Source organism: Mus pahari, chromosome X, assembly GCF_900095145.1.
Source record: "Mus pahari chromosome X, PAHARI_EIJ_v1.1, whole genome shotgun sequence".
Classification (NCBI taxonomy): domain Eukaryota; kingdom Metazoa; phylum Chordata; class Mammalia; order Rodentia; family Muridae; genus Mus; species Mus pahari.
The window spans coordinates 2,847,435-2,859,286 of record NC_034613.1 but is presented as its reverse complement, the minus strand read 5'-3'; the positions used below and the strand labels follow the sequence as shown (position 1 = coordinate 2,859,286).

The following is an 11,852-nucleotide window of genomic DNA, read 5'->3' as shown; positions in this document are numbered from 1 at the left end:
TTTGTCAGTTTTATTGAATGTTGGTAACTTTATATTATCACCTGGAGGTATCTATAACAACCTAAGTACATTTGTCATTTGGAATAGTAAAGCCCTTGATGTACAAAAAGAAATATAAGAAACTTTCTGATGAGCACAAAGGACAGATTTCATAATTATTACCTTTGTTCACTTGTTTCTTGGGGGTGGGTATGGTTTATGTTTGAGAGAAGGCAACATATATGTAATCAAAAATGGTTTAATATGCTACATCAAGACATGGTAGTGTAGTAGACTACTTTGTTCAGAAGAAAATTATAACACTTAAGTATAGTTCATGAATTCAAGCCCATNTCCTCTAAACTGAACACCTCTCAATACTGCTGAACCATTGAAAGAAGCAAAGTATAGAAGACAGAATAAAATGCTCATGGTATTTAATCTCAAAGACATGATGATAGCAAAAGCTTGGAGACTCCAACTCCATTCNTTCAGAGGGGTTCACTATCTAGATGGGGTAATGGGGGCATAGACCAAAAAAGTNTAATATGTAACAAAACATTTATTTTGTTGTACTTTTGGTTCACATGATACTTTCAGATATACCAGCTCACAAAGAAATCTAACTAAAAGAATTTAAACCAGCATCATTTGTAATAGCAAAATACTGGGATTATGTTAGAGGNCCTCATGTAAGGGAAATTAAATATATCAAAGCACATCCACTCACTTAAATACTATGGAGTTATCAAAACTGATAGCTTAGAAAAACACAAAACTTTTGGGCTTGTGAAATGTCTTGATGGGTAAAGGTGCTTGCTGCTAAACCTGAGCACTTGAGTTTAATATCTGGGTCTCTCTCACATTGTGAAAAGAGAGTACTGACTCTGCTAAGTTGTCCTCTGACCTCCACACAAACACCAAGACATGTACATGCACACAAACACACAATCAATCGATCAAANTTTTAAAAATTAAAACACTGGGCTTAATAACACAGTCTGCTTACCATGTATTAGGCCCTAGGCACAATCCTCAACACATTTAACTAAATTAAAATAAAATGTCATATTTTATAAAATAGTTTATCATATTTGATAAGGGAAGCAAATTATAANAGAAAAATTTACACATATAAATATATACAAACTATACATACATTCATATGTACATACAGTAGATTGACAGAACTTAATTACACTGACTCAAAAGTACCAGTTGTTAAATAAAAATTGCATAACCAAGTTATTAAACAACTAGCATCTTGGTTAGACTTGATGGGAATAAGTATATTTTGGAAATCAGCAAACCCTTGGAATCCAAGTTCATTTTCCCTGACAGTTTACAATCATAACTATATATAACTATATAACTATATATATACATATATATATATAGTTTTATATATAGTTATAAATATATAGCTATATAGTTATACATACACACTAGCAACTATATACTACAAGATCATTAAAAACTATCCTCTTTAGGCAGTTGATTTAAAGTTTTATTTTCTTCCCTGTGCAAATATTTTCTGTTTCTATGTTACTATAACAAATATTCTTTACTTGTGATATAAAAGTCAAACTTTTCTGAACTTTTAAAGACCAAAAATAAACAACCAAAATGGTAGAGCATGCTAAAAGCTACTGAATTAAATGAACAAAAGAAATAAGGGTTTGTAGATGTCTCTCAACAGAGAAATGGATACAGAAAATGTGGTACATTTATACAATGGAGTACTACTCAGCTATTAAAAACAATGAATTCATGAAATTGTTAGACAAATGGATGGATCTGGAGGATATCATCCTGAGTGAGGTAACCCAATTACAAAAGATCATACATGATATGCACTCACTGATAAGTGGATATTAGCCCAGAAACTTAGAACATCCAAGATACAATTTGCAAAACACATGAAACTCAAGAAGAAGGAAGACCAAAGTGTGGATACTTCGCTCCTTCTTAGAAGGGGGAACAAAACACCCATGGAAGAAGTTACAGAGACAAAGTTCGGAGCTGAGACAGAAGGAAGGAGCATCCAGAGACTTCCCCACCCAGGGATCCATCCCATATACAACCACCAAACTCAAGACAATATTGCACATGCCAGAAAGATTTTGCTGACAGGAACCTGACATAGCTCTCTCTTGTGAGACTATGCCAGTGCCTGGCAAACACCAAAGTGGATGCTCACAGTCAGCTATTGGATGGAACACAGGGTCCCCAATGGAGGAGCTAGAGAAAGTACCCAAGGAGCTGAAGAGTTCTGCAACCCTGTAGGTGGAACAACAATATGAACTAACCAGTACCCCCTGAGCTTGTGTCTCTAGCTGCATATGTCGGCCATCACTGGGAAGAGAGGCCCTTGGTCTTGCAAACTTTATATGCCCCAGTACAGGGGAAGGCCAGGGCCAAGAAGTGGGAGTGGGTGGGTAGGGGAGCAGGGAGGGGGAGGGTTTAGGGGGCTTTGGGGATAGCATTTGAAATGTTAATGAAGAAAATATCTAATAAAAATCATTTATAAAAAAGAATAATGTAATTCTATTGATGCTTGAGGAAACTACATAAAACAGATCAGTTATAGAATTCTTGAATCAAAGTTCCAAGATCAACCATCCACATGAAAAAAAGTTCCCAGGAAAACAAAACTAATGGCACAGGTAGCCCTGAAGTTGGAGTTTCTCACAATCCACTGCTTTTCTTAAGTGATACATTTGTCTCCTTTTTCCCCTTTGAGACAGGGTCTCTCTATGTAGCCACTGGCTGGCCTACACCTCATTATGCAAACCAGGCTGGCTTTAAACTCACAGAGATCTGCCTGTCTCTGTCTTCTGAGCACTGAGATTAATGGTGTGCACCACCATACCTGGAGTATCTTAACATAGTTTCATACTTCACATCTTATAAATTTGTGAACCATCCCAAGACCTCTTCCTACTAGTACTTAATAAGAAGAGACAAACTACTACTGTTCTCTTGAAATTCTGCCAAGACTTATCCAATTATTCCAATTTTGTTAAGAGTTTGTTTTCATTGTTGATTCTCTGCATGAGCTACTTGACTAAAATCACCCAAGGTAAGGGCTAAACGTCTAGCTCAGTGATAGAGGAGAAGCATCTTTCATAAAAATGAGTGAAGGGGGTTCTTCAGTATCATGTTCTCCATGGTTCAGGAAGCTTTTGTGTAATGTCTATACAGGTAAGTATTTTAGGCTCTACAGGCCTCTGCTCAACTCTGCCTCTGCATTGCTAAAACGAATAGTCTATAAAGGATGACTATAGTTGTGTTCCATTAAGGCTTCATTTAAAGAAACAGATGGTGGTATGATTTGGCCAGTGGAACTTAGTCTGTAGACCCCATGATGATCCATCCCTGCTGAGAATTCGTATCCTGACCCAATTTGTTTTCCACTTGGTTCCATTTTCAAGAATACTATAACTCAATTGTAAACCATAACAGCAGTTTATTCCCAGGCATATTGATGACAGCACAAATAACATGAGGTACCAAGAACCCTAATGAAAAAACTTTTTCCAAAGACATACTATGATTTCCAATCAGCCACCCTATGTCCATGTGAGACACATGCTCTAAGAAGGTGCACTAGAGAAGTATGCTGGTTAAATAGACAATATTATGAAAACTTGACAAGCCACTTGCTTAAACTCCTGGACTACAGAAATAAGATCTTGCCAGTTAGCTCACAGGGTTTTACTGTAGATAGAATTAAATAATGTATTTTGCTTTACAAATGTGGACTCTTATAATTTTAAATTATTTTTAAAGTTCCCTATAGAGAAATGCTACTGTGCATTACTTTGCAATATTTTATAACAATTTTAGACTGTTTTAACATACTTATTATAAACCTAGTTTTTTTAACCTCTCATTTTGATTGCTAAATTGTGCTAGTAGTATAAATGAGGGGATTTCTTGAAGTTGTCATTCATTGATGCTTATTGCTCTCAATTAATTTATGGAAAGTTAACATAACTGGGACAATAATAGGAAATTGAGGGTAAAAAAATAATATCCCTTCTGTTTTTCCACAATATCTAGCATAACTTATAGTAAGATTTTTTCCTTCAAATTAGAAACAAAAGGTAATTCAAGGCACTTATGCAAAGTTCATATTTAAACCCAGGCTTCTGTAGAAAGAACCATAGAAACTATAGCTATACATTTAAAGACTAAAATTACAGTAAATAAAGGAAATAAGGAGTTATAGCTATGTCACCCTGAAGGAAAGAAGGCACAGAACTGAGTTAACAGGTTTAGCCCACGATCATCTGTAGAAGGTATTAGAAGCCTCCATTTCCCGATACTGGGGATCTGACACAGGGCTTCAAGCATGTTTAGGCAAGCGTTATACACAGTAAACTCTTGTGTGTCACGTTAATTGGGTCATCATCATATTGTATGAACTCAAAAACAGCATCTCCCTAAAATTGGTAGTTTGGCTAACTTGAATAGAAGTAAACTGTCCCCACCCCCACCCCAAACAACCTTAAAACATTACTAAAAACCACTGCTAAGGGATAGAAGTGAGAGGCAATGTAAATCTCTCGTTCTGGGGAATAATTTGACCTTTCTGAAAAGCTGATGATTTAAGAGTTCAAATTAGAACCAGTCAGTGGGAAGAAATCACACTAAGGTTCTTTTTGAGTCCTCTTAATCAAAAAACACCACTTTGTTTTCCCTTTCATTTGAAAGCTATGAATCTTGGAACTGCATTTTGTGTGTGTTAAGTTCAAAGACTTAACGAAGTCCAGTACTTTCTTGATATAAATCAACTCTATTAGAATGGGAGACTTCTTTCCTTAACGAAGTTTTTCTAAGAAAATTACTGTGGTAGCTGAAGGATACCAGATTATAATAAAGGAGAAAATTGTATATATTCATGCTTAGGAGAAAAGGCTACACTCAACCGTGTGCCACTCAGTAATACTGTCCTTAACATCAGTTGCTGTGCTGTTCTTACAGGTAATACTCTATTAACTTCAACTTGAGTGACTCTTAAAGTTACGAGACACATCTAAATGACAGTGGTGATAGAGGATTCTTAATTACCTGGTTATTTCAGTTGTTTAATGTTGCCCACAAATGACGGAGCATTTCAAACTTTAAAGATGGAACTGCTGATAAAATGTACTACTGCACACTCCCCTTTCTTTGCGCACAGAGAACATGATGAACCTAATTGCATTTTGAAAGAAAGTCTGGGAATAGGTTCCAGATCCTCATTTGCCCTGTGTATAAAATGGGGGCAGGAACTGAGGAAGCCTGGATCAATGAGGGAACACTGCTTTAGTGTGCCTAAGGCCCTAGACCCAACCTCCACCACCAAAATAATAAACATACAAATGAAGATACCTACTTCATGGCAAGGAGTCAATCGGCTAAGGCATGGGGGTATGAATCAAACCACTTAGCACAAGAAACTTTTGAGAATTCTCAGTTGTCCCACCCAACTATGAGTTCCTTCCCCACAGATGACATTAAATGATGACGGCCTTGTCAAATCTCACCTACTGAACAGGAGCACTAGCAGGACCATGGGGCTCCATTAAGGACAAGGATTCTTTACCAGCTAATTAAGAGCAAGGCTTTAAGGGTAAGTAGCCCTCAGCCATTTTTTCTGATTCGCCCCTGACTGTCGGGACCTCCTCAGCAAGTTCTCCTCACTCCTTTCTAGGATTCCCTCTGGCTCTTCAAGAATGGGAAACCTGTTTACCAAGTTTGCCATAACTGTCGAACGGTACAGTAAGCTAGAAAGGTTGTGTTTAAAATGGCATGTGAGGTTTGAATATTGTGAATGCTTTTTTTAAAAAAATCTGAACATAAACTTTTGCTTTTCCTATGGTAAGATAAAAGATATGAAAACAATACATTTAAATTCCCTTCATGTTCTGAGATTAAGGTCAAGTCTGTTTCATCAGTGCATATTTCTTCTTGCTTTGTGTTTATGAAGATTAATTTCTGGGGCTAAGGTGTAGCTTGGTAGTGGAGCATTTACCTCGCCTGTACCAGGATCTGGATTCCATTCACAGCACCACAAAAGGCGGTAACCACAAAAATAATGTCTTTTCCAGAAATGGCATTAACAGTTTCTCTTAACACAAAGCACGTTCCTGTCTTCAAGGCACCTTGTGTACCAGATTTCATGACTATGTTTAAAATTGGGCACACTCAGAAGACATCTCTGGTATGTGTGTCTTCACTCTAGACAACTCCCATCACACCAAGGGAAAAGTAGAGAACATGGACTTTTAGCCTTCAGTAGATGTACAAAGTCAGTTTCACAAAGCTCGAAGAATAGTACCTGGTAAACAGTTAAGTGCCACTCGCTAGATAAACTAAATTAAATGACCCACAAGGGCTCTGACTTGAACTGCACGCGCACTTAGAGTAACTTCCAAACGTTTGTACCAGGACCACCCAAGCCAGTCCTACAGAGAAAGTCACATCTTTTCAGGGGACCAAATAAAGGCAAAAACTGCTACTCTCTTGGGTCAAATCGAAGTGAAGAGTGGCAACTGTCTACGATGACTCCGGAAATCCGGACCATCTCGGTTTTAGCGACTGGCTAGGATCCAGTCTCATTCCCAAGATTGGAATGGTGAGGCTTGGGAAGGCAGGGCGGGTTCAAGCCACCTGTCTGTCCCTTTCAGGCAAGGCCCCCTCCTCCTTCAGCTGGGGCAGCAGAGGCGGGGACAGCCAGGGGACTGGGGCCTAACGGTCGGTTGTGGGTTCGACACTTACCTGTACAGGGGCCCGAGCTGGAGCAGGTGCATGAGCAGCGACAGTGGGCGATCGCGGCTGAGGTCGCGGTGGACGAAGAGGAGCGTGAACTGCACCAGGGCGCAGGGCATCAAGGAGAAGAGCAGCGTCAGCACCTGCCACATGCGGTCTCCTGCGGAGCGGTAGGTGCTGCTCAGGTAGAGCGCCGCCACCGTCTCGGCCACGAACAGGAACACGGACGCTATCACCGAGGCCGGGAATTTCATCTCCGCGCCTCAGGGACTCGCACCACGGCCGCCAGCGGCGACGGCGGTGGCAGTGGCGGCGACAGTGGCGGTTTCCCGAGCGACTCCCAGCATGCCCAGCACCGAACGGCTCGCGCGCAGCACAGCCCGCTGAGGGCTCGCGGGCCCCGGCGCGCGCTGCCACCCGGCCTGGGGGCAACCGAAACAGCGGGGGTGGGGCAGGCAGCGTGGCCCCGCTCGGACACGCCCACGCGCCCCGTGCGCAGCCGCCGGCGCGCGCCACACTGCTCGCTGGCCGCGCGTCCGAGACTGTTCCGGGCGGGCCGCGAACCCGCAGCCCCTGACAGCCCGGGCCACGGCCGCCCCGCCCCCGCGCTGGGGCAAAGTCCCCCCTCCCCAGGAAGCCACCAACCGAGCTGGCCCGCCTGCAGCTGCTGGGTCCTAGAGTCCGTTTTTCCTGGGCCTTGCTGGGAGCCCTGTGGCAGTCAATTCAATAAACAACAAGCAGAGGAAACCAGACTTGGGGGGTGGGGGAGTCTGAGCTCCGGATCCACTGTCTGTTTACTGGGCAGAAGAAAAGCCTGATGAAAAGTTCAGCTTGCCCTGCCATTCCAAAATAGCCAGAGCCACTGAGATGCTTTTCAAAGAGCAAATGTATCATCCTGCACTCACCATACTGGGAACTATGGTTAACTTTTCACTGGAAGTCTTGAAAACCTCCTTTGTCTTTCTAGTGCAAACTGGGAAGGAGCATCAAAGGAGTTGTGGGAGCCAACGTTTTCTCTCCCAGATAAAACTGCTTATAGAATGTATTGCTGTGTTATTGTGACTAACTCCAGACAGGTCAAAGACCAGAGCCTAATAAGGAAACAGTTTTCTTGCCCAATGCATACCTCTTTTGGTGTGCCAACCCTACGACTAACACAATTTTTTTCACTCACTGTTTATTTAAAAGGTCTGAATACACTATGTTCTGAATATATTCTTCCCTATCCCGCTCCTCCCACATCCTTCTCCCCTTCCTACCCACCAAACTTCATGTTCTGTCTCAAAAACAAACAAACAAACAAACAAAAAACACCTGACAAAAAGCAAATGGTGAGACCAAAAAACAAAAATGTCAAAGCCAACAAAACAAAACAAAAAGTGCAGACAAGAACAGAGTCCGGTTTGAGTTGGCCCACTACTCCTGACTGATAAGCTCACTGACACTCAATTGTAACAACAACAACAACAACAACAACAACAACAACAACAACCAGAATTCCCCCTTCTGAGCCTGCCTCAATTACAAAAGCCTTCTTCATTAGGAGTTGGACTTTGTGTCCCCTTCCCTATTTCACTGCTGGGATTTGTGTGATTTTAACCCATGCGTGTCCTGTGTACATTCTCTAAACATTTGAGAACCCTTTGGACATCAAGATGGACTCACCCCGCCCCCCCAACACACACACGCCCCTCACACATTCTAAGGTCATTTTCCATGAAGAAATTAGGTGATTTTGGTTTTCAGGCATCTTGGGCGTTTTTCTACTTCGCAAAGAGATAGCAAATCAGATGTGAAGGTTCCTAAGATATCAAGACAAGAGGAATCCTAGCGGAAGGATGAGTTGGGCTGCTTCACTTGGTTGGTGGAGTGGCATCCATCAGGAGATCTATTTATAAGGGCTGACAGGGGAATTCAGCCAAGGCTTGAGAAGTACCAGGTCCTTGCTCCAAAAGGATTATGAAGGCTTATTTATAGAGCCCAGCAGGCCACCATGTCCTGGATCCAGATACACACAGTCACAAACAGAACAGACAGCAGCACTCTGAGGAGTTTATTATTTGTGTAATATTTTATTTGACACCACAGCTAGCTTTAAAAGAAAATTAACAGTGAAGCTAAGAATTATTAATTAGAACACAGAAATATTTAGCATCTGTCTTTAAGGCAAAGGATTATCACAGGTTTTACATTATTAAGTGGACCATGTGGAGCAGGAGGGCAGTAAGCCAGAGACATCACTTGCAACACAATCAAGTCCAGTTTATGGCAGATTATTTTCTACAGTACAAAACTACTACAGAAAATACACTGGGAAGATCACAGGGTTTGGGGATATTGTAAAAGCAGGTGAAAAAGAAAAAGGTGCATCACTAAGTTTCTGAGTCTCTTTTGCTTCTGAAGAGATTTCATTACACCAAGCAGTGGACTGTTAGCAAGCCCCTCTGCGAAGCTGAGGCAGATTCAACTGACAATGGTCTTTCCTGCCCTTGGAACAACAGATAGCAGAAGCGAAACTCTGATGAGCGTTTATAAGTTGATCCTTCCTGGTCATGGTCTGCACATTAACTTCTCACAAAGACTGTGTCTTTCTGAATTGTCACTTGCCATTTTATCCTTGAGAAGAACATATACAATCATAGCTTAGTTTCCCTGCCCAACGCTTAAGTGGATTTTCATTTAAAAAAAAATAATCAGTCATATATTTCAATATACTTCTTCATTAGGACCAAAACACCCAGTATTTTTTTTTTCAAAAAATATGCATATATAGTAATAGACTGATAGGAAGTGATGTTTGGGTATAATCATATGTAATATGCCAGAATACGTGAGAATTTGATTTTATTATAAAATACCATAGTAGGACATGTTGTGTAATATAGTAAAATGCTTAGCAAAATATTCTGCACTAAGTTTAGAAGTAACTGCTACTGACATAGCTTTCAAACACTTCAAAGTACCCCTAAGGAATCAGAATAATTAGCAAGTAGTTAAAGAACTTGATTTTGGCAAAAAAGGCATTTTTACAATGCCTCTCAACTGGTGTGCGAGTTACAACAGATAGTGTGTTGAATTTGATGCTAGTAAAAAATTAAAATGATTTTAAAAGTACTAATAACGATTTCCCATAATTTGGTTTATTTTTTTTATGATTTTGTTTTACTTGTAATTATGCAGAGAAATATAGTGAAGAACCCAACTTTTTTTTTAACAATACCCATTTCTTGAGCAGTCTTCAAAATTCAATAGTTTATTAAACTACGTTGCTTGGTTACTCTTCGGTACAATTAAGAGTGAGCTAATAATGTTAATAATGATGTTAATTTACTCTTTGGTACTGCCTCAAAAGACTATGAAATTGCACTCGCTTGCTGCTTATGAAATGTACCATTAGGAAGATGAGCTTTTTAGCCCAATAATGATCCACTCCTATTTTTATAAGTAGTGTGAAGTGTGCAGAAATGAAAACCCTTTTGGTGAAGTAGATTCTATTCCCTCCAATATATGATGCTTGACCATTCCCCATTATATATGGCTTTTCAACATGTTTCACTGAAGTCTACAAACTCCATTTTAAAAAATCTGTTTAGTTCCACTGCATCCAAGAGATTAAAATTCAGACCTGTCTTCTGAGAGCTCCCCCGAGAAGTTTCCAGTTGGAGAAGCTCTTATGTTTAGAGAATGGATTGTCCTCTACCAGATTCTAAGACCACACTATTGCACTCAAGAGTATTCCACTCTTACTCATGGAACATCTACACAAATTATATACAAATATTATATACAAATTATACTGTATTTTCAAGAGCAAAAGGAGTCTACTGCTGCTACAGTCTTCAGAAGACGCCTCTATTAAATACTAAAGTCCTAATAGACAGAGACAAGACTGGTTATTTGAACCAATCTACTTACTTGAATATATCCACATACAAGTATTACTACTACATCAACTTGAACCAAATTCAGTGGCATAATTTATTTTACTGATAATTGCCACTTACACAGAGATATTAAAACATCAGGGGATGGTATCAGACACCCCATTAAAATGTGTTGTAATAAGGACATTTGTTGAAAACAGTAGACACGTATAGAATTTATGTCTTCTTTTAGCTGATTGCTAAGTCACAACTGCTTCACACACAATGCAAGATTATACATTGAGGAACATATAACACACAAAAATATGAAGAAAAATTCAGCAGAACTGCATTATTCTATATGTATGAATTCTGTTTACACATAAACGCACTTGGATATTTCTCCCCAATCTCCATTCTTTTGTAATACTTGTCATTTCTGAAAGCATGAGAAGAGGGAGTGTATTGGGGTCCTTTTGAAAGATCTATGTCTCTAGGTAAGACCCTAAAGCCCCAGTTCATTAATACTTTCAATTTACAAAGTAAGGGAGGAGAATGCACTTCCAGTCAAAGTCCATGTAGGAACTCCTTTAGTTTTTGTCTTTTATGGTACTAAAAACAATATGACCAACCCCTTTTATGGAGTGGAAGATACATGCAGTCACTCCCTTATTCTCACTGCACAGGCATTCTTGTGGCAGCTTGCCCTGAACTTGCAATCTGACTACAGAATAATCCCAAGTCTTGCAGCAACTGACCTTGAGGTCATTTGTTTTAAAAAAGAGCTGCTAGGCCACAGCATCCATCATTCTGGGGTAAATTCAGAAACTTCTGAGGTGCAAACACCATAGTCAGAATTGGTTGTAGATTATAAAATGTATATATGCTTGGATTTTACCCATCTAATGAGCTGGACCTTAATCACTGCATTGACATATGACATGTGGTTGGTTTTTAATATCATATTTTTAATATGAGCTTAATTTTCTGTGCAAATAGTAGGAACTTAAAATAAAGAAATCTTTTTAAATAATAAAGAGCCCATACCTTACAAATAACCCTGCGGCAATCCTGTGACATATACAAGGCACCTACTATATATGGTGCCCCCAAGAAAGCTGCAAACAAGGCTTTGGTATTTCTGCCATGGTTCTCTGGGCATTTCTGTTTCCTTCTAATTGTGCCCTTCCCTTCCCTTCTTCCCTTCCCTTCCCTTCCCTTCCCTTCCCTTCCCTTCCCTTCCCTTCCCTT

The 11,852-nt window shown here is 40.0% G+C and overlaps 1 protein-coding gene across 1 annotated transcript in view; it reads right to left on the bottom strand.

Annotated features, from left to right (window-relative positions):
• The window catches only part of Xk (X-linked Kx blood group), a 37,215-nt gene extending 30,063 nt beyond the window's left edge, over positions 1 to 7,152 (bottom strand). The window contains 1 exon segment of the mRNA XM_021188145.2: positions 6,748 to 7,152. Coding sequence (XP_021043804.1) covers positions 6,748 to 6,992 — 245 coding nt within the window. The 5' untranslated portion in view covers positions 6,993 to 7,152.
• Positions 7,153 to 11,852: the final 4,700 nt, after the last annotated feature.